The 26,486-nt window shown below is 45.1% G+C and overlaps 4 protein-coding genes across 20 annotated transcripts in view; 3 read left to right on the forward strand and 1 right to left on the reverse strand.

The window, feature by feature from the left end:
• Positions 1-1,464: 1,464 nt before the first annotated feature.
• LOC128772049 (serum paraoxonase/arylesterase 2-like) lies at positions 1,465-4,483 on the forward strand. Its single transcript, XM_053888061.1, has 9 exons — positions 1,465-1,606; positions 1,707-1,777; positions 1,836-1,891; positions 1,999-2,161; positions 2,458-2,584; positions 3,114-3,317; positions 3,388-3,469; positions 3,817-3,945; positions 4,011-4,483. The coding sequence occupies exons 1-9, from the start codon at positions 1,530-1,532 to the stop codon at positions 4,170-4,172; spliced, it is 1,071 nt and encodes a 356-aa protein (XP_053744036.1). The 5' UTR covers positions 1,465-1,529; the 3' UTR covers positions 4,173-4,483.
• Positions 4,484-4,752: 269 nt separating this feature from the next.
• LOC128771929 (serum paraoxonase/arylesterase 2-like) lies at positions 4,753-6,821 on the forward strand. The gene is made up of 9 exons (XM_053887820.1): positions 4,753-4,852; positions 5,048-5,115; positions 5,289-5,344; positions 5,403-5,568; positions 5,631-5,754; positions 5,809-6,009; positions 6,069-6,150; positions 6,443-6,571; positions 6,631-6,821. The coding sequence occupies exons 1-9, from the start codon at positions 4,770-4,772 to the stop codon at positions 6,790-6,792; spliced, it is 1,071 nt and encodes a 356-aa protein (XP_053743795.1). The 5' UTR covers positions 4,753-4,769; the 3' UTR covers positions 6,793-6,821.
• LOC128771928 (potassium channel subfamily K member 5-like) lies at positions 6,194-9,291 on the reverse strand. Its single transcript, XM_053887819.1, has 5 exons — positions 8,964-9,291; positions 8,469-8,580; positions 7,856-8,022; positions 7,582-7,750; positions 6,194-7,520 (listed from the first exon to the last, which is right to left on the reverse strand). The coding sequence occupies exons 1-5, from the start codon at positions 9,147-9,149 to the stop codon at positions 6,862-6,864; spliced, it is 1,293 nt and encodes a 430-aa protein (XP_053743794.1). The 5' UTR covers positions 9,150-9,291; the 3' UTR covers positions 6,194-6,861.
• Positions 9,292-10,409: 1,118 nt separating this feature from the next.
• LOC128771741 (titin homolog) overlaps positions 10,410-26,486 on the forward strand; it is a 29,107-nt gene continuing 13,030 nt past the window's right edge. For 4 of the 17 annotated variants that reach the window (XM_053887417.1, XM_053887423.1, XM_053887425.1 and 1 more), the window contains exons 1-14: positions 12,927-13,804; positions 19,313-20,913; positions 20,983-21,252; positions 21,321-21,425; positions 21,504-21,622; positions 21,749-21,967; positions 22,041-22,128; positions 22,855-23,007; positions 23,105-23,202; positions 23,497-23,669; positions 23,739-23,849; positions 24,260-24,460; positions 24,592-24,693; positions 24,872-26,461. In XM_053887417.1, coding sequence (XP_053743392.1) covers position 13,804; positions 19,313-20,913; positions 20,983-21,252; positions 21,321-21,425; positions 21,504-21,622; positions 21,749-21,967; positions 22,041-22,128; positions 22,855-23,007; positions 23,105-23,202; positions 23,497-23,669; positions 23,739-23,849; positions 24,260-24,460; positions 24,592-24,693; positions 24,872-26,461 — 4,831 coding nt within the window. In that variant the 5' untranslated portion in view covers positions 12,927-13,803. Of the gene's footprint in view, positions 10,969-12,926; positions 13,809-19,125; positions 19,183-19,203; positions 19,224-19,312; positions 20,914-20,982; positions 21,253-21,320; positions 21,426-21,503; positions 21,623-21,748; positions 21,968-22,040; positions 22,129-22,854; positions 23,008-23,104; positions 23,203-23,496; positions 23,670-23,738; positions 23,850-24,259; positions 24,461-24,591; positions 24,694-24,871; positions 26,462-26,486 lie in introns of those variants that run through there. The other 13 variants (XM_053887427.1, XM_053887431.1, XM_053887429.1 and 10 more) reach the window with 10 other exon arrangements.

Consider the following 26,486-nt stretch of genomic DNA (forward strand, 5'->3'; position numbering starts at 1 on the left):
CCCCCTCCTGACCAAATAAACCAAATAAAAATGAAATAAAAACTCTTGTTTTTGAGTTGAGAGCTCTGGTGTCAAGTGGACAGCAGGTGAGAGTGAAGGTCACCAAGCACCATCTGTGCAAGAAGAGCAGCTCAAAGAGGTGTGGTGGTGTGCGACAACTGTTGCGCCACAATATGGGAGCGGAGAGGCGACGAGCCACGGCACCAATCGGAACAGATTTTGCGGTGATGTGAGCAGTGAGGGAAACTTCATGAGTGACTTGGAGGTGAAGGCTCCTCTGGAGGACTGGATGGACCTAGACATGAGCCCAAATCGCAATGTTGAGAACATTTTTGAAGTCTCGAATTCGAGCCACACAAGGATCTGGAGGTCCCGGCCCATTTCAGCTTTAAAGGTGTGAAGCGTCAGACGGGATTTTGGGGAAACAAGATTGTATGTATTTTGTTCTCAGCTCCAGATGCACTTAAACTTGAACTGAAAAGCTGGTTTCAAATCGCAGCATGGAACTTTTGAGGATTTTTAATGACATGCTTTTAGCTGTTGACACCAGTCACTCGGCTGCTCTTGTGCTTTTAGATCTGACTGCAGCCACTGACACTGTCGACCATGAATTTCTTCCATCACGGGTTAAAATATGTGTTGAACCTGAAGTGCTGAAAACTCCCTAAATATTCCATTTCTATCATACTCTAGTATCAACAGAAGAATCTCCCTCTTACTCTTACTTTATAGTCTTTTTCTATTTTTGAAGGTGTATTTACAAGGGTTTTGAAACTGTATTTTGACTGCATGGATGATTTTGTTCTGTTTGGAGGCTTCATCAAACGAAAAACAGCTTCAATAATAAACATTTAAAACCGGGTTTATGGGAACCTCATGTAACTGAGTGTATCATCTAACCACGCAATTTCATAATCATCATAATGGGTCGATTTATTGATGCTAGGAACAGTACAGCTTGATAGATGATAGAAGCAGTTTTAGTGAATCGAGATCTTAAAAACAGTACCGCCAGCGTTTGTTGTTGTCAACAGTACTGATAAAAATGGTCGCAATACAGTGACGTCACGGGATATCTGAAGAAATGCATGGTGATGCGTTCATGTTATTTAAAATGGTGGGAAATTCGAAATAGTCTCTATAACAGCGTATATTAAAAGCAGATACATAACTTAAATTCTAAATAAAAGCCAATGTATAACTCTGATAACACTATTTTAACTTTCGTGGCATTACGCCTGTTCAATTTGCTATGAATAATGTTGCACTCATATGGTCTCAAATCGTTGATTGTTATATAAATCGTGTGTTATAATGCCATAACTAGGTAACCAAACAAGAATTCGCTGGATATTTACGTGTAATTTGTAGCGTAATATTTGCTGTCACTCAGTGTATATGCAACTGAGTCTGCCCTGGTGTGCGTGGAGGTCTTTGAACGCATCATCCTTCTCGCGCCCACTAAGACACGCCTCCACTGACAGTCGTGTGATAAGTTTTCACCCCGAAATCTTTTTTGCTCCTCTAAAATGGGTAAAATCGTAGCCATATCTCTGTTCGTGGCAGCTTCTGCTGCTTTAATAGGCCAAAGAATCGTCAACCTAAGGTGAGGATGCATTCTGAAGCTCCGTTATTTGTCCCAGACTTTTAAAAAAGCACTGTTTCTGCTGCGGGGTGTGTTTTTACTCGTTTCGTTGGTCTACCAGGAATATGACTTTAGCTACCAGAAAACTGGAGAGAAACCACCTGCCCAACTGTGTCGCACTAAAGAATCTGGGTAAGCACCAAGAAAGGGTTTGGGAGAAAGTTGAGAGCGTAACTGTGCCCTGCTGCAGACACGGGCTCGGAGGACATCACCATCCTGGAGAACGGACTCGCCTTCATCAGCAGTGTAAGACTGTTCATTTCTTTTTAATCATCTGAATCACCCATCGAATCTCTGAGCCCCTTTTGGAAGTGTAAATTCCTGCCTGTGACGTTGTGTTCCTCGCCTCGCAGGGATTGAAGTATCCTGGGTTCCCCTCATCCGATGGCCCTGGGAAAATCTTCACCCTGGATTTGCAGGATTCCCGACTGAAACCTGTGGAGCTGCGGATGCCAAGAAACTTTGACCTGGACTCGTTTAACCCCCATGGTATCAGTGTGTACACGGACCCCAGTGGTAAGCAGCGCCGGTGCTTTGCCAGCCTTTGGGTTGTTATTTCACCTTGGTAACTCGATGAGCTAATGCCCAAACCGGCTCGACTGGCTTCTGTTCCATATGAACAGGAGCGGCATCCTTGTCATGCATCCTCAAGCTCGCTGCTTTTGCGAGTCATTCATGTCAGGTGGCTCGCTTGCGCCCTCTGGCACTCAAAAGTGCTTGTCAAGCGGATTATCGCTCAGATTCTGCGCATAGATTGATAGCTCTGACTATTGAACGCATCTTGCTGAAGGATAATCTGAGCTGGTCTGCAGACGATGCTGTTTACCTGTTCGTCGTGAACCATCCTGAGCTGGGGAGTCAGGTGGAGCTCTTCAAATACTTGGAGGACGATTCCTCGCTGGTGCACCTGAAGACCATCAAGCACCAGCTTCTCCACAGGTACGCTTTGATTCCAAAAGTCGATCTTATTTTAATGTCATCATATCGCCATCATAAGATTTTCCTCGGGGACCAGACATGTATGGTTCCTTTTTTAGAGAGAAAATATCCTCATGGCGTCCTATAGGTGGCGCTGTGGGAGTGTGTGTTTAACTGCATGTCTGTCTAGAGTTCAAAATGAACAATGAGCCTGGCAAGCTGAGGAGAAACGGTGTCTGAACTCTGACCTCATTATGACTCTGCCACCTCAGAGTCGATCCAACAGTGTTTCTCTCTTGTCGTCTCTATGTCTTTTGTTTGCCTCTGCAGTCTAATGTCAGTCCATAACAGTCTTGGCGTCTGGTTGAACCTGATGTGCCCGTCTGCAGGTTCTGTGCTGATCTTTCACCTGACAGCTCTGACCACCATTGTTGTGCTGCGTACTCTTCACCCACTGAACCTGTTGGCTGCAGAACAACCTGCTGCATGAATTGTGCGTCATACGTGTAGTTTACTTCTGTTTTGTGATCATTTGCGCTCATCTTTCCAGCGTGAACGACATTGTTGCTGTGGGAGTGGATAGTTTCTACGCCACCAACGACCACTACTTCGCCTGTACGCATCTTAAAGGGATTCTAGAGCCTTTGCTGGGCCAGCCGTGGGGCAACGTCGTGTACTACAGCCCAGAGAAGGTGCAGGTGGTGTCAGAGGGCTACTACTTTGCCAACGGGATCAACATCTCCCCTGACAAACGGTAGCAACGCAGCCATCATCACGGCTGTCGCTTGCGCTCTTCATCTCATGACTCTCTAATTCGCTGACAGGCACGTTTATGTAGCGGATACATTGGGGCAAGGCGTGCGTCTGTTGGAGCGCAATGAGGACAACACTTTGAACTCTGTGAAGGTATGCGCCTCACCGTCCGTTGGCTCACTTTACATGGCACTGTTTGAATTGGTAGGGAAATAAATGGACTCATATTTCATTTCTGAGTTTCCTCTTAGAGTTGGGGTGAGAGGCTCAGTCATCTGGGGGGGGGACTCTAAGTAGAATCGCCTCTCTCAAATGCTCCTGTCATGTCTCTCTGGGAGGAAGCCCCGGGGCAGATCTGAGACATGCTGAGGAACGCCCACTATGTCGAGGGAGGTCTGGGCCTCTTAGTTCAGGCCGCTGCCCCCGTAACCCAGTAGAAAAGGGACGGACAGGTCAACTGGCAGTTACCTGACTTGACTCTCTGTGTGCAACCCCATCAGTCACTGGCCTTGGGCACTCTCCCGGACAATGTTGAAGTGGACCCTGATACCGGGGACCTCTGGATAGGCTGCCACCCTAATGCTTGGAAACTTTTCGCGTACAACCCCCAGGATTCACCCGGATCAGAGGTCTGTCTGGCAAAACGTCCCCTGCCTCTGGTGCAGCTCTTGTAATGACGGATGTTCTCCACCAGGTGATCCGCATCCAGAACTTCCACTCTGAGAACCCAGCGGTGACGCAGGTGTACGCCGACGATGGCGGCCAGCTCATCGGCTCCTCCGTGGCTGCTCCCTATGCAGGGAAGCTACTGATCGGCTCGGTGTTCCAGAAAGCATTGCACTGCGACCTGGAGTAAGAACCACAAGATCCAGACTCCAAGTTAAACACTGTTCCGGAATAAAAGGGTTTGGTCAACCTTTACAAATATCTCAAGACATCTGATGTGTTTTTAAATTCCCGCCACTTCTTGTTTCTTCATGTTTCGGATGTGAATCATTTATTTTGGGGAGAAAACACTTTTGTTCTCGCATTTAAAAAGAGGATCAAAGGTTCTGCTATGATGATGAATAGTTCTCTTGTATTAACGTTGTGTGTGTGGTCTTGTTTTGGATTAAACTGTTTTGGTTGAATGCGACTGTTTTAATCCAGAATAAAAGGTGGACAGTTCTCTGTTTTTCATCATTGATTGTTGTCGTTTTTTTAATAACCATAAATGGGAAGATTGCATTGTTTATGATTTCGTTCACACATTGCCTGAGAATAGTTTATAATATATATGTGTATATATATTATATACACACACACATATATATATATATATATATGTGTGTGTGTATGTGTGTTAAAATTCATCAAAAGATATTTTGACCCGATGTTTTGAATAATCACAAAACAATTTGTGTTTTGTGACTCTCTGTCGCCCCCTGTGGCGACAGTCTTCGTGGCACCTTCGATGGCCGCCCTCGGGAAAGCGTTGCTCGCCACGCTGGTGGTCGCTCTTGCAGTTTTTATTGGACACCGACTTCTCAAACTCAAGTAAGTCGTTTATATTTATTGCGCAAACGGGCGGAAACTTTTATACTTAATTCCGGTGTGTTTGTATTTATTTCCGGCACGACTCGTGATTGTTTTACGTTTCGTGTAAATGGATCTTCTTTAAATGACACATTTATTGCTTAAGAACTTGATGTGGCGAAAGTTATTCGGGTGGTTTTCGGGTTCCGTCCGCAGGGAGATGTCGCTTACCTCAAGAGAAGTGACGAACAAGCACCTCAAGTGTCGACACCTGGAGAACATAGGTAGGTTTCTCTGGCTTTTCCCGGTTAAGACTTTTTTTTTTTTTCCAAAAGTCGCTATTTGTGGATTTAAGTTGTCAAATGAGCACGTGAGTGCAATTGCCACTCGTAATCCGACAAGGGAGTGTAAAGTCCGTCCACTGACTGTGCGGTCAAATGTCACTTTGTTTGAGCAGAATGTGGATCAGAGGACATCACGATCATGAAGGATGGAATGGCCTTCATCAGCGCAGTAGGTCTTCCTCTTCCCGGTTTCCCTGGTGCCTCCTCCCTAAATGTCTCTCCATCAGGGACTCAAATATCCAGGCATGCCTTCATTCTCAGACGAACCAGGCAAGATCTACATGATGGACCTGCTTCACCCGAAACCCACCCCAGTGGAGCTCCAGATTAAAGGAGAGCTGGACCTCAGCACCTTCAACCCTCATGGAATCAGCCTTTACACCGACCCAACAGGTAAACTGTGCAACTCAGCATAAAGTGGTCACCTCTTCTGCGTCTGTGTCTCCTGTCTGCAGATGACTCGGTGTACCTGCTGGTTGTCAACCATCCTCAGGAGGACAGCCACATAGAGATATTTCGTTTTGTGGAGGGCAACACTCTCCTGCACCTGAAGACCATCACCCATCCCCTACTTCACAGGTGAGCGCCACCTTGGTGACCAAGTGTTCCGCTCTCATGCTCATGCCGTTCCAGCGTCAATGACATCGTGGCAGTGGGCGTGGACAGCTTCTACGCCACCAACGATCACTCCACTCCCATCAAAGCGCTTCATTATCTGTTAGTCTTTCTGGGTCTGCCCGGGTGTGACGTGGTGTACTACAGCCCAGGGGACGTGAGGGTCACAGCCGCTGGCTTCGGCTCCGCCAACGGCATCAACATTTCGCCAGACAGAAGGTGGAGACATGGCCTGTGTTAAGTGAGAATGGAGCTCTCAACAAAGCTCTCGCTTGCAGGTACATTTATGTGTCGGACATTTTGGACCATGAGGTTGATGTTTTCGAAAGGAAAGACGGGGAGCAGCTGCAGTATGTCAAGGTAAAGTACATAATAATAATAAGACATTTAAGAACCACAGAAGATGTTTTTATTGTTCTTGTTGTATTGTCTCAACTCGGGCTACTTCCTGTTTGGGTCAGCCAATCTGAGAAAATGTCACACTGAAGCTTTGTTGTTATGAATGTTGCATGTGTTGAATGAAAAAAAAAATCCCTGAGCAAAACGGCATATTGTGACAGAATTTTTCTACTCTGAAAATATTTAACACCGCCATCTAGTGGTAAGAGCAAAACATTTGGGTTCGGCCCCTGAAACTCCTTTTACTGTCCAGTCAGTGAACGTGGGGAGCCTCTGCGATAACATCGAGGTGGACCCGGAGTCTGGTGACGTCTGGCTGGGGTGTCACCCAAATGCCAGTAAGCTGATGTCATTCAACCCCGAAGACCCGCCTGGGTCAGAGGTGAGCCCGCTCTGTCGACAGTCATGCGCCCCGTTCCTCACCGGCACCGTTCCCCGCAGGTGGTCCGGGTGAAAGCCATTCTCTCCCGGCAGCCTCAGGTGACCCAGGTGTACGCCGACGACGGGCGGCAGCTCATGGCGTCTTCTGTGGCGGCCGTGTTTGAGGGAAAACTGCTCATCGGTTCAGTTTTCCAGAAAGCCCTTTACTGTGATTTAGAGTGAGAGAACTATCGTTCTAATAAATACATGGATCGAAAGTTTTATCAAATGATTTGACTCCCACACACGCAATTACAGCTTCTCCTCGTCTTTAACTACCGTCTCTTCCTCGTTGACCTTGGATATCGTGAAGCGGCTTCCGCCCGAGTCACTGGGCGGTTCCTCCGTCACAGTAAAAGTGATGCCGTCTTCCGTGGGATCAAAGGCGCTGGCGTCCTCTTCCTTCTCCGGCGCGACACGTGACTCAGATCTGTCCTGGCTGACAGGCTTCTCTAGTTGACCGCTCTTAGCTTTGGGAGTCATGAACACCTCGCTGATGCTGATCATGCGCCTGTGTCGGGGTGACTGCTCCAGGGTCCGAATGTTAGTCCCCAGGATGTCGCTGCAGCTCTTGGAGCGGTTGATGCTGTCTTTGCTCCGCTTGCGCTTCCCCGCCGAGCCGATCTCGGTGATGATGGTGTTGTAGTCGTCGTCGTCCTTCTCAGACAGATATTTGAAGATGTCGATGACGGTTGGGTTTTTGGTGGGGCTCGCCTTCTCCTCTCTGGATGGAGGCTCCTCGTCGAAGTAGGGTCTGTACCTCTGTCGTCTTTTCCTCAGAACCTCGTGCGCCTTCACTACCATGTGAACATTCCAGCTGAAGAACAGGGACAACCAGGCCAGCCCCATGTAGATCCATATCTCTGCGAAAACTCGGTACAGTCTGGGGTATTCTATACTTGGGTTCACACCTGAAAACACAGGGTTTCAGCTCAGTTTCACAGCGCTTTTGTCTTCAATGTTAGCACCCACCGGCAACGTAATCTCCAAAGCCCACGGTGGTTAGCGTGATGAAGGAGAAGTAGAGTCCTTCCAGGTAGCTCCATCCTTCCATCTTCATGAAGACCAGTGGAGGAATCAGCAGGTGCACAAAGAGGCCCCACAGCAGGAAGAGAGCGATGCAAGTCAGCTGGACCTTTTTCTGGGGAACGGAGGTCGGACTCCATCAGTCAGAACCTTTTCATTCATGGTGAATGCTTCCGAACTCTGGAAGTCAGATGTTTCCAGTCCGGCTGAACAGCCTTACCACAGAGACTCCTCTGCGAATCAGAACCTCGGACAGGCGTTTGGTTCTATCTCCAAAGAAAGAGCCCAGCTCACTTATCCAGACCAGGCACAGCGGGATTCCACACAGGCCGTATAGGATGCAGAACCCTCGCCCGCTCTTAGTCTTGGGGGCCACATTTCCATAGCCTGAGGAGTCCAAACACACGAGTTTCTTTCAAATGTTTGAATTCATTTTCACAGGGCCACATTTTCACCTGGATCACGCCCATGATCCTAGTTTATATCATTTTCCTTTCGGTTATCTATCTTGAGTTTAAAAAATAAAAAGATCATATTTATGAATGAGAACAAGGGTCAAAGGTCACATTAGCGCCCTCACTCTGCATATAAAAATGAGCTACATCTTCAGCCCGAGATAATGAAAATGTGTAAGTTAGACTGATTCTTTCTGCTGTTATTTTTTACGCCTTCATTTTCCGTTTCCTTCTTTTTAAATCTAAATCTAAGAAAAATTCTTCAAGATCATGAAAACGAATTAAGCACTTATATATATATATATATATATATATATATATATATATAATCTGCAAATCAAATCTCACTCATTCCCCGGTGGTTTTGAGTTCACCCACCGATGGTGGTGACGATGGTGGCAGCGAAGATGACGGAGTTTCCCCAGTCCCAGCTGTTCTTGTGTCGGTCACCGGTGATCGCCACTCCTTGACCCGCAGCCTCCGACACTATCTGGACGTGGAAACACAGTTCTAAGATGAAGCGCCGAACCAGGCATTTCAATTGTGACCACGCGAGCTGCATCACAGGCACACCTGAACATGGACCAGAGGCGGGGTCAGCACAAGGCACACCTTGGCCAAACATGGCAGCCGGCCTGTTTGTAGCAGAAGCAAACATGCAGATTCATGTTTACTATTGATTGTTCTCCCAGCGCAACGACTTGTTGGTGAAACTTTCTGGCTGTTGTGTCTTTATCCGGAACCAGCAGAACTGGTTTCAGCTAAAACACTCAGCCTTCATAAAACATATGGATCTATGTGTGAATTTTTCGTTTTTAATTTCAAGTTTGGGTTCGGTCCAGGGAAGTTTTAACTACGGTATCGTTGTCTCACCTCTAGTATCTGATCCAGATCGTCCTTCGATAAGCACCGATATCGCTTTAAAATCCTCTCCTTCTCCAGTTGATATCGATCCCTGGCGGATTCCCAGTTGGGCTCCTCCAAGATTTGGAAAATCGCTGCTCCGATCGATAAATAAAAAATGATGCACGAAGTCAAAAGCGGACCCTTGTCAGCCATATTCAAGGCATCACTCCAGTGGCCGTCGAGTGGAGCGGTCTGAGCCTGTCTGTCGTGTCTCAGCCTGTCTGTCTGATCTCTTCCTGGTGAAAACTCTCCCTCTCCCTCCTCCACTATCGATCTTCATTTTCCCTCCGCCACACTCCAGAAACTCCTGAAACCAGTTCGGTGGTCAAAGGAAGCAAAAGTTTTGATTCAGGTTTTGATTTGGTTCGGAACCATGAAACTTTATTTTAACCTGAAACCCGAGCGTCCCACACCCGTCGTCAGCGATCACCTGCGTCACTCCCGTGAGGCACTAGAGGGCAACATGTGCTCAAACACTTCGCACGCTCCCGCGTAGGGACGCATGTGAGTGTGAAAGTGCGTGCGGAGACGGTTGCGCTTATCTGGGTGCGGGAGAATCCAGAGGCTCGGGGGGGTTCATCGAACTGGGTGGAGTTTGGCTGTTCGCCGTGATAATAGTGGAGCGCCTCCACCATGGCTCATAGTTGCGGGTTGGTTCTGACTCTGGAGGCTTCCATCAGTTATTTTTGTGAAGAGTTTCACATGAAATGCGTTAATTGACTTGTACTTATTCGCATCTTAGAGCCCCAGATCCTATGGGTGGGAGGCGGGGGACACCCTGAACAGACATCCACTCGAGCATACAACATACAAAAATCTTTAAAATACATTAGATTGTGAGTTAATGATGGCTCGTCTGCCATTGGCCCTTTGAGTGATAATCAAATTGATTGAAATATTTTTCCACTTTTTTTCAGCATTACATATCCTCGTTTTTTCTATAATATTTCAATTATTCCTTTTTCATTTTAATCGCATTGCTTTTCCGCATAAACGTATGACTCAGGTGCAAGAGTGGCGCATGCGCACATGGTTACCGATTTAACTCAAAATTAGTGTCGAGAAATACAACGTGTGTAATATGGTGTGTTTTCATTAAAGTGTATTATTGAAACATAAATAATATAAGAAATTAAAAATGTTTGTTTCAATCTTTGTATCAAAACATTATTGATACATTTCCTCGCTCTTTCAAGATGATTAAACTATTTGTGTGTGTGTGTGTGTGTGTGTGTGTGAAAATAAGAATGAGGTCCGACGATCTCCACCCAGCCGGGGAAGTGCTGCGTCACCGCACGTCACCGCCCTTGGTGGAAACCTGATCGATGCTCAAACTTTTCTTGTGTCAGGAAACACCGGAACTGCCAGTGAAGATGGAGACTCGGGTGAGGCGGCTCAGGTACGTCTGTGTCCGCCGTGTCCTCGCGGTTTTCGGCGATATCGTTGTCTTTTAAAGCAGGTTTTGCCCCAGACAGTTCGCTCAGAGGTCAGTGCTTAAAGGGGATTATAGCAAACAAGAGCAGGTCAGGAGTGTTTGTGCTGCTCGCTAGCTTAATGTTGCATTAAAAATAACGACAGGCTGCTAACGTGCTAATGTTATTCATCCTGAAAATGCAGCATTGTTTTGCCATTAAAACAAATAGTGTTGGATCAACATTGCAAACGTTAGCATTATTTGTTTAACGTGTTAAGGCGTCTCCAGATCTGGTTGTGTTTATCAAAACTAAGCCAATATTATGCGAAACAACATTCCTCTTCCTCAAATATTGTGCTAATGTTGAATGATTAGAGTTGTTCTGACACCCAATACTTTAATTCTGTCACTAATAAATGAATTCAGAACGTGTCAGCGCTGTGTTGGACGTTGGTTGTTGACGCTTCCATTCTATTTTCTTTTTTTTTTTTACCCCACGTCACCAACACTCCCTGGGACCATCTACAACATGAACCTGAACCTGCTGCTGGTCTTGCTGTGAGTATCTCATGAGTTATTCAAGAGAGCTGGAATATTTTGGGCAGATTTATTGAAGTGGCTCCTGAAAACCTTGAGTTATAAATAATCTACTAGTATCCTGAGAATTGGACCATCATCCTTATATATTACTTGTTTTTTATTATTAACTTCATAGTAATGGATTTTCATTGCTGTGTTCAGTTGTGTTTTCTTCCAACACATCATGTAAACAAAGTATGATTTTTTTTTTGTCTGTTTGCACCGCTCTCCTGTTATACATTTTTCTGAGGGTCGTACTTATGGTAAAGACTCTGCTTATTTTTTGGGAGGGGTGTTGTGACTGCGCCGGACCGTTTAGGCACAAACACATCTTATCTTACAAGAACACATTCTCACAGCATTGGCTGCCCCTCCATCCTGACGTAGACTCGGGGTTCCCTACCGCCTCACTGACGCGACCTTAGACAACTGAGAATTTCATGACCTAGTTACGTTTTTCTCAACTCCAGGTTTGAAGTAAAACAGAATTTAAATCGATTGGCACAGCTTCTCCTCGCGACCTCCCCTGGAGGACAAAGTGGAATAGAAGATGTGTGTATATATAGTTGGATGCTAGACCCGGTGCAATCTCTCAGTTAGATTTTAGGAAATTAAATATATAAAAAATAATATATATATATAAAATATGCTTCCCCTGCATGTTGGCAACATCCAACAGCTGATCAATCTATTAATAAATGTGTAAGAGCTAAGAATAGCCTTACAGCTAATGTAATGTTATTTGTTCTCCACTAGGTGGCACCGTACATTTATATAATCCGGGAGATTACAGCAGCCTATGACTCTGTTTTGTTTCGGCGGATTTGCGACGCAGATTCTTCCGCTTGCATTTTAAATGACCGCGACGTGTCACTGAAATTTAAGTCTATAAACAAATCTCATTGCTTGGCAGTATATTTCATCACCACCCGGGGTAATGTTATTATTAGGCTTTATTGTGTTATGAAATTACTTTCATTATATTGTTAAGATTTGAAGACTGGAACTGTTCTGGAGAGGAAACGGAGACACAACATGTCTGCTGGCAGAAACTGGCAGTTGCCACAAACATTCCTGGTTCATAAATTCTTCATAACGTAATGGCGCATCATAAATATTAATGTGCTGCTACTTTTCTATCCCATTAGTGCTTTTGAGCGCACGGAGCCCCAGCACCAATAAAACCCTGGTTACCATGCAATTGTGAACCGAAAATTCAAACATCTTTTTTTAAGCCGCGCGTTGTTTTACGTAAGATGCAGGCAGGGAAGCAGCATGATGCCCAGCTGCGGCACTGAAAGGCACAGAGATGAATTGGGTGGAAGCTGTATGGCACATTATGTAACCGGCCAGTGATGGAGCCAGGCAGGGATAAAGATGTTCCAAACAAACATGACCTCTACTCCTGCGATTGGACGGAAGCACTGTGCGGTTGGTTTTGCGTGCTATTGGAGCAGATACGGGAGAGTTACGTGGGAGGGTGTTTGCGTCACTTGCTTTTGGGGTGTGTCTGCTTGGTGAGTTTGTCGCCTCGGAGTCTGTGGTTTCAGTCTGTTGTGGGTCTCAGGGGAGTCCAGGTCTGGGAGTGCTCTTCTCCTCCCCTCTCTTCTCTGTTTTCTCCTGGGTCCAGCTCAACACCTGCTCTTTGTTGGAGGCTCGCAGCAGAGCAGGGCAGGGCTGGGTTACCCAAGTAACACTGCAGCTCACTGACATGGTTTTAGCTGGTTATCCAGAAGAAACATCTTTCACCAGTGTCTCCATGCCAGCTTTGAATGAAGATGTTAATGTTTAACAAGCCCTGTCGTCAGCGGTCAAAGTCTACGGGGAAGCAAACATGCTCTGCAACTGCTGCGCCGGACACTAGTTATTTATGGAACTTATTTGTTTGAGAATCAAAATTGTCTGGTGAGTGATGAGGAAATCAGCACACACATTAACACTGCTGCTTAGTGCTTCAACTTGTCTCCATGAAACAAAGCTGATGGTGGCGAAGAGAATAATGAGCACCCGCCCTCCCTCTACACCCCCCATTCCATTGCCTGCAAGCCGTATGACCATAATGGGGTCAGGCAGATGGGTGGGGACCATGAAGACGACGTGTGTGTGTCTGTGTCATACTAGACACCAGTGTGAGCTTTGTTGTGCTGAGGCTTCATGAGGAGCGTTTTCAATGTATGTAGTTGGTGACACATGCACGGACAAGTCAAGGTTTTGGTCAAGGGGCCTTGTGGTGCACGCACAGATTGCTCACTGTTCTCAGCTAAATTGCCTTAAGACAAAAGAATTAGTCTATGTATTCACTTCCTTTCTGGCATTTTAGAAAGGCAAAATGATTTGAATGTATTCAAATAGTTTAAATTAAGAAAACACTAAGCTAGCGTGTAAACGTGAACTTTATTTGTAATTGCATTTTTTTGTAACTTTATCAGTGAACGCAAAATGCTAATAAATTCAAGTTAAAATGTCATTATTTGAAATTTAAATGAGCTGAATGACTAAACTGACCGGCTTTAAATCAAAGCTGAACATCTGAATGGATGGAGAGGGCGTCGATTACAGTACTATCACCAAAAGCGGTGTGTGCGGTGACATGGGTCCTTCTCCAGTCTGCTCCAACTCCTGTCCGTCCCTCGCTGCTTCGTTGGTCCATCCGACCCGAGCGACTGAGGCTCCGCCCCTTTACGATCGTCGGACACCTTCAGCTCAACAAAGCATGTGTGGCTCCGGAACATTGTTTCTCCTCTGAACACGCGGATTTCTGGACTTTAGGGGAATTTCTTTTGCGGATTGCTCCCAGATTGATGCTTTACCTTGAGTAGGTAAGCCCAATTCACGCCGGTGCCCGACCCCGGCGGAAGCGACGTCTGACTGTTTACTTGTTTTGTTTCTACATTCGGCGCCATTTTCATAGCCAGATTGTTTAAATACCCCGGCACGCTGGCGCGATGGACCGGGTCATGTTGTGTCGTTTATGTTTGAAATTTTATTTTGGCAATTTAATTACGTAAAACCGACATTAAACGAGTAATTGAAGCGACTTTTATTTCATATTATCGCCTTTTTGCTGGATTTTAAATGACGGGATGCTGCACTGTTGTATTTTCGTGTTTATTTTAAAAATATCTACTAATTCTGATCGAAAAAATGTACGTTACATGCGATTATAAACACAATTTTCATGAATTAAAGCTCGTTCTGGTTCAAATATCTATTCATTTTTAAAAAATTGAAAGCAGAATACAGTCCTATTTAATTCCCTAAATCTTTAATGATTCCACTTCACAATGTTCTCATCGCATTAACCATCACCACGGTTTTAGTTATATTGCTGTGTAATAAACAAGCATGTCTGCCCACTGGCTTGTTCTAAACTGTCACAGAAATGGCCCTGCCTTATGAGTCTCCTTTTCTGCTTGACATGGCTTGCTTTCACATCAAGAGAAGAGTGTATGAGTTAAAAATATCCATGTTTGCTGCAGGGTGGCATGAGATTTTGCTTCCGTGTGTGTGCGCAACCTGTAATGCACTCATCCAATAAGCCATGCCCATTGATGATACTGCTGGATATATATAGTCTGATAATCTTTTATACTGTGCTGCAGATCTGACGTATGAAGGGTGAGGTTGTTCTGGCAAATTTGTGCAGTACAACTGGAGTTTAAAAATTAACACTTCAGACCCTGGGTGCCTGCCTTGCTTGTTGTGCTGAGCAGGCGGTGGCGATGAGGGAGCTGCTTGAAGAGATGCTAGAGGATGTTTTTGACTCTTCAATGTGAGAGTGAGGTCACGAAGGTCCCAGAGGAGCTCGCTGGTGGTAATCCTCTTTTGGGAGTTATGATGTATTTGAGCATTTAGACTACTACTCACTCTTGTGTGAACGGAGCTTACCACACTACAAACTGAAAACACAAAACATAACTGCAATAAAATTCTCTCTCTGTGGCTATGAGCACCTATAGTTTCCCCAGTCTAGTGTAGCTTTGCCACTTACTGTGTTGGAAATGGGTTTCGAGTGGCTTTCAAGGCAACCACGGTGAATCAATCGAGCTACTTGGTGCTTTTCCCATGGTAGTTCATGTTACAGCATCAGGAGCTCTGGCCATCTGTCTGTATTGATTTGGTTTAGATTTACTCCAAGGACTTGGTTTGACTAAACCTTCGCAACCATTAACCTTTAAGGTAGAGTCTCACCATGCTCACACAGAAAACTATCCACTTGTCTGTGTCATTTTTTTCTTCCTTTGATGTTTAGATGTGAGTTTCGGGTCAATATAATTCACCTGTATTGTGTAGAGATAGTCTGTGGAAAAAAATCTGTTGGTTTTTGGCTTGGGTTTGTTTGACCGGCCTCCAAGGTGTGTGCGTGCGTGTCACTTGCATGCTGGTTCGTGGCTGGTTATCTCTGCGTGTAGCCCCAATGTTTAGACACAGAGGTCAGACCTTGACACTGTATGTTAATCTAAGTCTAAGTGTTGGCTAAATAAACTTAATGTGGCCAGCAAACAAAGAGTGAAGGCGAACAGTGAGAGAGAGATAGTGTAGGTTGGCAGGTAGGTAGGTAGAGATAATCTCACTTGGTCACTTGGGGCCTGATTAACTCTAAACTCCTTCTAATTCCTTAAGCCTACTCTCAATGCTCAAGAACCATCCTTTCTTTACATGGACACATGCCCTCTGTTGCCACTTTGCCCACACTGGTGAGCTTCAAATACAGCATGGGGATTCAGGGTCAGTTTCCTGTTGCTGTCACTATAAGGAAGGTTTATCAAGTACATACTGTTTGGTGCTGCCTTCTCCATTTGCTGCGGTAATACGGCAGTCATATTTTGTAAAATCACATAATTTTTTCTCATCGTATTGCTGCATCATGATCCTAAATATACACTTAGATCCATGGAGTTATTGAATGAGAAGATAAAAAAGTTATTTTAAACAGAATAGCAGCTGTGTTTTGCACTTACGTGCAGATTTTGTTTGAGTCAACGTTCCTTCTTGTCTGTGATCATTCAGTGAATGTATTTCTCAGCCATCGCTTAGGGCTTTAGTCATATATAGTTTGCCATGCTGTTCAGGATTCAAGCTTATTTAGTCTGCAGCATAGTTGCTCAACATATGTTTGTGTAATGCAGTCTGAATAAATGTGTCGCATCATCTTCAAATCCTCACCTTCTGTGTGTCATATCTTTATCATTGACAGCTTTTAACATCTTGCTAGCAATGCAACACAGCTTGGTAGAGCAATTGAGATCCGTCTTATCTGGAATATGATCCATAATTCCATTGTCAGACAGCTTCACTTGATGATGTGAAACTTGCTTCAGAAGAGCTGTGGCTGAGTCACGAAGTGCTCCGTCTTATCCTGGTTCCTCCCTCAGTCTGTCCAAACGCTGGAGGGTCCAGCAGCTCTTCCACTCTCTCCTGCTACATGGTGGCCTACTTCGTCCATCATTTAGCTCATTAGCCACTCTAATTATGTTCTATTGAGGGCAGCGGTTTTCCTACTGTACGGCCACTGTACACCTCAGAAGAAATGTGCTGAATATGGAATAAGTGATTTGATAAGCTGCCGTCAATCAGAGGGCTGGTGCTCAGCTGGCTGATGGCAGAGATGTTAGCTGAGCAACTCAAAATGGAGGAGGCAGCAGACATAAGCTCAGCTGGTCCATTAGAAGCATGTCTGCTTCCTGACAATCAGAATTGAGATGACAGAGCATTAAAAGACCCAGAGGAGCCCATGGGCAGTGATGCATACCAGTGTGGGATATGTGTGAGTGTGTGTGTGGTGACCCAGGGAATAGAACTATAGGGGGTCTCATGGGGGAAGGGCAGGCAAGATTAGTTATAGAGTACGACACAGTTATTGGTCACTGGACACAAACAATGGGGGGGCTAAAGAGGATTTGGTCTGTGTGCGTCCCCCTCCTCCTCCCCTGCTGTCCTGTAGTGCCACTGAGATGTGATGCTGAAGAGGCCGGTTGTGCCCCTTTGGGGCGGCTCTGTACATCTGGAAGGTTGTCTGCCCGTCTAGGGTTGCCCCTCCCCCAGGCCTCAAAAGGAAGGATGCGACTTGAACTACATACAGAGAAGGCACCAATTAGAGTAGATCGGGTCCAGATGGGGCAAGGGGGGGGGGGCAATATCTGGCTGGGTGTAAACAAAAATTGATCGTTAAGTTCGCTGCTGTAATTGATACATCGCCGCGCTGACAGTTACATAATATTGACATCTCAGTAGGATGTGTACTTCAGCAAGGTGATCGACTTTTCTAAATATATCCCGCAACCCTCGCGACGGCGAGGAAAAAGACACTTTAAACTGACCATTTAGATTTGTTTTTAAACTCTAAAGACTTTTTCAAGTTTATTTATCACAGTGGTTTTGTTCATTTTGGTGGCTTCTTCGCAGGCAGAGTAGAACGTGTATTTCAAAAGCTTTAGGGATACATTTTTCTGTGTACCATTGTATTTTGAAACCTATTTTTAAAATGTATTTTATTTATTTCCCCTGTGATACTTTACTGGCAAAAATAACTTTAAGCTTCTTATTTTAAACCGGCTCATTCGTAACATATATGTTACATGCTACTGAACTGCAACACACACGACATCGCTTGTTTTAATCGATGCATCTAGTTTAACTCAATAATTTAGAGCTCCATCAGTAAAGTACGAATGATTTTGTGCAGCAGTAGAAAAGATATTTTTACTTGCAGTCCTGACTAAGGGTGTACTTTCTTATCTTGAGTTACTCCTTCCTGATCCCAACAGCTGTATAATTTGCATTTATGGTTCAGGCACGGCATGTAATTGCACTTCATTACCGTGTTCTTCTCCTCCAAGGAATGTGTACTGTGCATATACGATTGACTGTTGACTTTTTGCTAAAATATTTCCTCCCCCCACTGACCTGCTTATTGTGTCACGCTTGCTGTGTCCAGTCATTTGAGGTGGCTGTCATGTTCAGCTAAAACCATCAGCGTGTGTTTGCAGCAAATTACTGCTGAAGATTTGAAAAAAAATAACTGTTATGTCACTGCATATTTTTAGCAGGTCAGCATTTCTCGCTCTTTCTGTGTGTGAGAAGATGCCTGAACTGACCTGTGTCTGATGGGCGCTCTTGGCAGCGATGGGCCATGTGGTGCTGTTAGTGACCCCCAGAGTAGAATGCCCCCTTTGTGTCAGCAAGATTTAATGAGTCTGTGATGGTCAGTATTGTGAGTCCACAGAACTGCATGTAGACACAGACGCACATTCTGCAACAAGGAAGGCCATTGTGTGTGGAGGTGGTGATTGTTTATTTATGTGTAAGTAATTGAGTTTAATCTGTGGGTGGCAGTTGGTTTCGGGTTTAATCTTGAAATTGGGTTACATTTTTTGAATAACAAGACTCCGTCCTGGACTCCTGCAACATGGTTTATACATTATTTTTCAGAAGATCTTCAAATCCTTGATCGTCTTTTCTATGGTTCTATCAAGCCACCGTTGAGTCTCATGTGGCGATGAGCCCCATTAATCACAGCCTTTATTATTCAAATGAATCAGCTGGTTAATTTTGCGACAACCAACAGTTTGATTTCAGGTCCCAATTTATGTCGTGCCCCACCCATCTGTTGCCTCTCCATTTGAAGTGTGAGAGCTATGAAGACAACTCTTATTTGACGTCACACTGACCATGAATTAAAATGGTTGATTCTCTGAATCGAATCTAAATGATTGTTTCACTTGAAGACATAAAACTTGAACTTGACACAACGCTTCTTTTCTAGATGCCACTGTAATGTCTTACAACAAGACACAAGTTTCAATAAATGAACACATCTGTTTAAATTATTCTTTAGATGGTAAACAAATAAAACGGCCCGTGGAGACACACAGACACACTGACTCACAGGATCCATTTGTCAGTGCCACCCTTGCCAGAAGCAGTAAGAGCTATTTAAGTCATCTCTTACTCCAAGCTTGGCATGACGACTCAAAACTTGTGTCCTGCGCTGAGATATTTAGGACTGCTCTCACTTTGTGACTTCGTGTTTAATTCTTGCGGGAGAATTGTCCTGCCAAGACAGGCTTCAACAGTAAATAAATGGATTAGTTGAAGTTTTCCACTGTTAAATTCCTGCTTGTTTTTTTGTTTGAGGAGTTGAATTCATGTCCTAAAAACCTGAACATTCCTGTGATGATGGAAAACTCAAAGGTCTGTTGAAGTCAGTCCCTCAGTCTGCAACGTCTAATCTGGTCTGTGTGTGTTCTAAGTAAAGCTGTTCTCTGCTGTATACCACTGTGACCTTTCTCCATCCTTAACTCGCCTCTGCTCTCCTTCCCAGTGGCAACCATGACAACAGAGGCGAGTGCGGTGAGCGAGGCAGACACTGAAGGCAAGCAGAAGGCGAGCAGTGCTGAACCTGAACCTGAGAACGAGCAGAATCCAGAGGCGGCCGCATCTGAGCCAGAGGGCGAGCCGTCCAACAAGGAAGTCCCAGCACCGCCCACTAAACCAATAACTGTCGATGCAGCAACCTCTCCAGATGAGGATCTTAAGCCCAGGACCCGCACATCGGCAGGAAAGGGCCTATCACGTCTCTTCTCCAATTTTCTGAAGCGCCGTTCCCAGTGCTCGGAAGGAGAAGGATTTGAGGTGGAGAAAGCCAAGGAGGAGAAGGCAGACAAAGAAGACATAGGGGAAAAATCAGAAGAAGAAAAGGAGACTGTGAAAGGGGAGGAGGAGGAGAAAGATAAACCAGAGGAAGCACAGTCTGAGGAGAAAGACAAGAATGAAGAACATGTAGATAAGAAAGAGGAAATAAAGAAAACAGAAGAAAAACTTGAGAAAAAAGGCAGCAAGAAGAAAAAGAAAGAAGCTAAGAAAAAAGCTGATGAAAAAGGGACAGATAAAGTGAAGTCCTCCGAGGAGAAAAAAGAAGAAGAGGTGAAAAAAGAGGAAGGGGAAACGGAAAAGGTGGAAGAAGTTGACGAAAAAGGTGAAGAAAGTTCAGAGACAAAAGAGGAAGAAAAGAAAACCAGTGAAGCAAAAGATAAGGGGGCAGTTGCTGCAAAAGAGGAAGAAAAAGTTGACAAGAAGCTGGTGAAGAAAAAAGAAAAAGAGGAAAAGGTAAAGAAGAAGGAAGAGGAGAAGGCTAAAAAGAAAGCAGAAGAGGAAGAAAAACTAAGAAAGAAGGAAGAGGAAAAGGAAAAGAAGAAAGAAGAGGAAAAAGCACGAGAGGCAGAAAAGCTTAAGAAGAAAGAGGAGGAAAAGACTAAAAAGAAGGAAGAGGAAGAAAAGGCAAAAGAGGAAAAGAAAAAGAAAGAAGAGGAGAAATTAAAGGAGTCAAAAAGGAAAGAAGAGGAGAAATTAAAAGAGACAAAGAAGAAAGAAGAGGAGAAATCAAAGGAAGCAAAAAAGAGAGAAGAGGAGAAATCAAAGGAAGCAAAAAAGAGAGAAGAGGAGAAATCAAAGGAAGCAAAAAAGAAAGAAGAGGAGAAATCAAAGGAAACAAAAAAGAAAGAAGAGGAGAAATCAAAGGAGGCAAAGAAGAAAGAAGAGGAGAAATCAAAGGAAACAAAAAAGAAGGAAGAGGAAAAGGACACTGATCCAAAAAAGAAAGAGGAGAAAGCAACTGAGGCAAAAAAGAAAGAGGAAAAGGGAACTGATTCGAAAAAGGAGGAAAAAGTAACCGATTCAAAGAAGAAGGAAGAAAAGGGTGGGGTGGAAAAAAAGAAGGAGCCAGAGAAGACAGAAGAAAAACAGAAGAGTGGAAAGAAAAAAGATAAAGGAAAGAACAAAGGAAAAAAAGAGGAAAAGCAATCAAAGGGTTCTAGTGAGGAGCAAGTGAAAGCGCCAATAGCTGCTCCTGAGCCAGAGTTGAAAACAGAACCAGAAACCGACCAGGTTCCTGATCAGCAGTCAACAAGCAGCGCTGACGCACACGTGAGTCCCAGTGTTTGCCAACACTTTAGTGAAGTAAAAATTCAACTTGTGCCCCCTGTTTCCCTCTAGGCGGCTCCAGGGGAGCAGAAAGAAGCTGCAGACAAGAAGGATTCTGACGCCATTGAAGAAGTAAAGGAAGAGGAGTCGGAGAAAAAAGAAGACGAGTCTGAAGAACAGGAGGAGGAGGCAGACACGAAGGAGTCCTCTGAGGAGAAAACTAAAAAGCCTGCTAAGGAGAAGACTGAGAAGAAGGTGGAGGACAAAGGCTCCAAGAAGTTGAAAACCATGCAGTGCAAAGTCACTTTGCTGGATGACGCGGTGTACGAGTGCGAGCTGGATGTAGGTCTCGTGGTCTAAAGTTTTAAGTCAATGTGAAGTGAAGTCACTGATCTCTTCTTTTAACTTAGAAACATGCGAAAGGCCAGGAGCTCTTCATTAAAGTGTGCGACCATCTCAACCTGCTGGAGAAGGACTACTTCAGCCTTGCTCACTGGGAAACACCGACCAGCAAGGTGAGCCAGTTCTTCAACTTTCCCCTTCCTCCCATACGTTCATGTTCTGTCATGAATTATTATTATCGTATTTGGTAGACATGGCTGGATCCCACCAAAGAGATCCGGAAACAGGTTCCTGGTGCTGTCTACGATCTTACGTTCAACATAAAGTTCTACCCTCCAGATCCTTCTCAGCTCACGGAGGACCTCACCAGGTAACACTAAGTGAAGAACTGAAGTTAGACTTGCATTGGTCTTAATTGTGGATTAGTTGGCTTGCATACATCCGTTCATTTGCATCTTGAGCTTTATGAGTGACCTTTACTCCTTGTTCTCCTCAGGTACTATCTGTGTCTCCAGCTGCGGAAGGACATCATGCTCGGAGTCCTTCCTTGTTCCTTTGTCACGCTGTCCCTCCTGGGCTCCTACACGGCACAGTCAGAGCTTGGCGAGTACGACCCAGAAGTCCATGGCCCAGACTATGTGAAGGAACTCAGTCTGGCACCAGGGCAGAGCAAGGAACTGGAGGACAAGGTGATGGAGCTGCATCGCACCTATAGGTGAGTCAGGGAAGTTTGAGAGATTGAGCTCATAAAAGCAAGGTAAAGTCTGATCACTTGTTTTCTCTTAAAGGTCGATGAGTCCTGCCCAGGCCGACTTGCTGTTTTTGGAAAACGCCAAGAAACTTGCCATGTATGGTGTTGACCTGCATCAAGCCAAGGTGATATGTTGTTATGGAAAGGCTAAACTATGAATGTGCAGGGCTACCCACTGTAGAATGATCTGCCTCAGTAGGCTTGGAAATGCCTGTTGATGAGAGTCAGTGACGTTTAAAGCAAAAGCAGTCGGTCATTCAGAAAAATGACCGACGGTCAAGTGAGAAAGAAAACGGTGCACGCATGGTAGAACGAATGGAGATGACCGTCAGAAGCCAGAGTGAAATAGGAGAGCAGAAAACAGTTGGCAGAGTTATAGGAGTTGGAGATGACGATACTGCAGCTAGAAAATACTAGATCAGGAACGAGTATATCAAAGGTACGTGGAGGAGTGTGGAGATGAAGTTGAGGAGGGCAGATGATTGAGACGTGTGGAGAGGAGAGCCCATGTTGGACCAAGAATGTTGGAGGTTGAATGTTGATGAAGGTAGACATGATGAGGATAGACTTGCCGTGGAAATCCCAGATGGGAAATGTAGATTATACAATAGGACAAAGTCACAGTTATCATGACTGTTCTATGGGGATGACTATTTTATTTAGTTTTCGTGAAAACAGGACGTTTGTGTCTCCTCATGGGAATCCAGACTTTAATCACACAAATTGATGACCGTTGCCTTTTAGCTGATAGAAGAGATTAATGAACTCCATGACCTCATGCGTGAAAGCCCGCCTCCCCATGGCCACCTCTTGTAATTACAACTTTCCAACCTCTTTCTTCTTCACTGCAGGATCTTGACGGGGTAGACATCACACTCGGGGTTTGCTCGAGCGGACTCATGGTTTACAAAGACAAACTGAGAATCAACCGATTCCCTTGGCCTAAGGTCCTCAAGATTTCTTACAAACGCAGCAGCTTCTTCATCAAGATCCGGCCATCTGAGGTATTTAGATTGGCTCTCCTTATCCACTAAGATTTTCAAGTGGATATCTTTAGTCTTCACACTGGACTAACTTGCTCTCCGTCTTGTCACTGTGCAGCAAGAGCAGTATGAAAGCACCATTGGTTTCAAACTTCCCAACTACAAAGCCTCCAAGAAGCTGTGGAAAGTTTGTGTCGAGCATCACACGTTCTTCAGGTAAGAAGAGGTTGATCTGGGGTTATATGGAGGATATTTGCTTTGCTTGGTCACAAGGTCAAGCGAGGTCATGTCCTTCCCCTCTGTAATTGGCTAAATTCAATCCTTGTATTGGCTCCCTGTCAGTGAACTCCATGGCTATAATCCTCATCTTGGAACGAAACCTAAAGATTTTGTCTTCTTACGACAACAACGCAACAAACTTATTCCTTTACTGTTTCCATAACCGCAGAGATTTTGGAGTTGCGTTTGTCAATGTAGAGATAAGAACAGTTTTCTTCTTCAATGTTGCAGGGTTTCAACGATTGAGCCTCCATCATCACGGCGCTTCTTAGTCTTGGGCTCCAAGTTCCGATACAGCGGCCGCACTCAAGCCCAGACTCGCCAGGCCAGCTCCATGATCGACCGACCTGCCCCCAGATTCACCCGCTCGGCTAGCAAGCGCCTGTCCCGTAACCTCGACGGAGGTTGGTATTCATCTGTTACTTCAACACCCTTCACGAAGAGGCTAAATATGTCTGGTGTTTCTGGTGGAGAAGAGACACTCCATTTGTTGCAGCAACTTGAGGGACCTCGCAGGTGTGAGGTTGATGACTGGGCCCAGATTTTGGGTTTGGATAAACCACAGGCTTTCTTTGACTCTCCAGGTACCACAGCCAGTGTGGATAACCCGCCTTGTCTTTGTCAGTTTGTCTTGACTCACTAATGGCTTGTCATTGACCATTAACTTGCATAAGCGACGTTTGTCTGCTGAAAAGACCTTTGACCAAGTTAAACTCCTTCTCTTGACCTTGTTTGCTTGCGTCATCCTTATCAACGCTTCATCTTCAACATCTAAACCGGCTTTCCTCTCTCTGCTTCTGTTATTGCTCTGATGTTCAGCAGTGTGTTCTAAAATAAGGAGTGTTGCTCCTTGGCTTGACCAGTTGACCCGGTCATTATGCTTGAAGCTAACGTCAGCTTTACAGTCTCGCCGCATAGCAAAGCTTTGAGTGCCAACTTTTCACAATCTCATCGGAGCCCATTCATGACCGCCACCCTGCTTATATTCCTGCAGCCAGAAGGACGCAGGCTTATGTTCTGCAAGGGGACGAGAGGCAGTCTTTTCAGAGTGAGTCCTGGCAGGGCACTGGCTCTCTGATCCTTACCCAGGCCGGCTCTCAGCCCTGGCTGTTGACAAAAGAAGAGTGGCCTTCCTTGCTCCAGCGACTTCCTCCTTTCCGTTTTGTGCCACATTTCAGTTTAGCGAAGCAACCAGGTATCAATGATCGCAACACTCTGACTCATATTTGTTTGGATGAAATCTTTTTTCCCCAAATATCCTTTTTCTTACTTTTTAAATTTCCTTCTCATTCATTTATTATAATCATGTCATTGCCATAACATCAGTTGATTCCACTTCGGCAAGTTTGAGCTCAGTGGACAGATTACTGCAACCCTCACTGCAACAGCAGGACGACTGGCTTGGCTACTTCGACAACAAAGCTCCATGTAAGTCACGTTGTTTCTTTCTCTGCAGTCATTATTTCTATTGTGCATCATGGTTTTTGTCTCAACTTTGTAATAGCTCTGAAGTTATAATGGGGTTACTTGTGACTCTCACTTTTTATTTTAATTTTGTTGCTACGTTGTTGATTTATTTGAACTCTATGAACACTTTCACACACAGCAGGCGACACGCCCCCAGAAGAAGGTTTAATGGCAGAAGAGCAAGAGGAGTCGAGGCAGCAGCTGATCGACAGACTTCAGGAAACTGTGCTTTTGGTGGATGCCTTGACCGAGCAAGAAGAATTGGAAAGGAGTTTGAGGGAAGTGAAGGATCTGGAGGAGAGACTTCAAGGGATGGACCAGCTGGCAGAGAGAATTCAGGATATAATAGAACAGGAATTAGGGAAGGAGGAGATCGCCAAGTGGAGGGAGAAAGATAATGAAGGGTTAATTCAGGCTCCAGATAAGGATGAAGCTGTTACACAAACAGTGGTGACAAAATCCTCTGTGGCTGCAGATGAGGAGGAAGAGCCGATAAAGCAAGCGTTTTTAATAGATCCGTTACTGGAGGATGCCCTGGTAGCACAGGCCAAAAAGAAGAGCGCAGTGGAGGAGAAAGATGTTCTGATGGCTGATAACTTGAGGGACAGGCGATATCATGTGGAGCAGGAGAAGGTTGAGGAGGAGGCAAAGGTGGAGAAGGAGATTGTGATGGATGACATCTTCAGAGACAAGCAACGGCAGGCTGAGGAGGAATGGCAAGACCAAGTGAAAAAGAGTGGTTTGTCAGATGTTAGTGGCTCCTCTGTTATTGACCAGTCTGTGATGGCAAAGAGAGTGGAAGAGGTGGATGAGTTAGAAGAGCAGATAAAGCTTGTGTTTTTAAAGGATTTGTTGGTAGAAGATGAACCGAAAGAGAGAGAAGCCATGAAGGATACCAGTGTGGAGGAGAAAGAACTTGTTAAGGATGTCATCTTAAAAGACAAGTTACGCCAGATTGAGGAGGAGGCCAACACAGAGAAACAAGTTTTGATGGAGGAGAAAGACAAGTATGAGAGTGTCACAGTGGAGAGAGTGGTTCTGATGGTTGATGACTTAAGAGACAAGCTGGGTCAAGTGGACCAGGAAAGCGAAAGGATGGTGAACCCTATGGTGGAGAGAAGGGTTGTAATGTATGATAGCCTGACAGACAAAGGACGTCAGATGGAGGAGGGCAAGACGGAGAGTATCGTGCCAAAAACAGAGGATCTGATGGGTGATGGTTTAAGAGACGAGCTGCAACTGGTTGAGGGGGAGAAATTCAAGGAGGAGGGCATCACTGTGGAGCGAGTGGTTCTGATGGGGGATATCTTAACAGACAAGCCAGGTTTGATGTTTGATGGTTTAACCGATGAAGTAAGTCCGAGGGAGGAGGGCAAGATGGCGAGTAACACTGAGGAAAAGGTTCAAGAGGAACTGGAAAAGAGTGGTCTCTCAGGTGTCGGTGCCACCTCTCTTACCTACCAGTCGATGATGAAAAGGAAAGTTACCATTGTAGATGAAAAGATTTCTTCACTGGAAGATTATGACATTGTTGAGCTGTCCGGGGTCATGTCTGAGGAGGATCTGGGTAATTTGGCTCAGATCTGGGTCAGGACAGAAATGACTCAGCAGAGAAATGAGGAAGTTTCAGTCGCAGTGAAGTCGGAATATCCATTGCAGCTTGGACAACAAGACGAGTGGTTTGTCCTTTTCGATCGAACTCCTTACCAAGCCATCGACTGGCCAATAGGTGGAGTATAGAGAGTGTTTCAAGA

This window comes from Synchiropus splendidus, chromosome 15 (assembly GCF_027744825.2).
Source record: "Synchiropus splendidus isolate RoL2022-P1 chromosome 15, RoL_Sspl_1.0, whole genome shotgun sequence".
In the NCBI taxonomy this organism is placed as follows: domain Eukaryota; kingdom Metazoa; phylum Chordata; class Actinopteri; order Syngnathiformes; family Callionymidae; genus Synchiropus; species Synchiropus splendidus.

Coding starts and splice junctions, on each gene's coding strand:
- LOC128772049 (XM_053888061.1), top strand. CDS start 1,530: ATGGGTAAAATCGTAGCCATATCTCTGTTCGTGGCAGCTTCTGCTGCT. Junction 1,778..1,835: donor TGTCGCACTAAAGAATCTGG/GTAAGCACCAAG, acceptor GCCCTGCTGCAG/ACACGGGCTCGGAGGACATC. Junction 3,318..3,387: donor AACATCTCCCCTGACAAACG/GTAGCAACGCAG, acceptor ATTCGCTGACAG/GCACGTTTATGTAGCGGATA.
- LOC128771929 (XM_053887820.1), top strand. CDS start 4,770: ATGGCCGCCCTCGGGAAAGCGTTGCTCGCCACGCTGGTGGTCGCTCTT. Junction 4,853..5,047: donor CACCGACTTCTCAAACTCAA/GTAAGTCGTTTA, acceptor TTCCGTCCGCAG/GGAGATGTCGCTTACCTCAA. Junction 6,151..6,442: donor AGCAGCTGCAGTATGTCAAG/GTAAAGTACATA, acceptor TTTACTGTCCAG/TCAGTGAACGTGGGGAGCCT.
- LOC128771928 (XM_053887819.1), bottom strand. CDS start 9,149: ATGGCTGACAAGGGTCCGCTTTTGACTTCGTGCATCATTTTTTATTTA. Junction 8,023..8,468: donor CACCATCGTCACCACCATCG/GTGGGTGAACTC, acceptor TGGACTCCTCAG/GCTATGGAAATGTGGCCCCC. Junction 7,751..7,855: donor TTCGCAGAGGAGTCTCTGTG/GTAAGGCTGTTC, acceptor TCCGTTCCCCAG/AAAAAGGTCCAGCTGACTTG.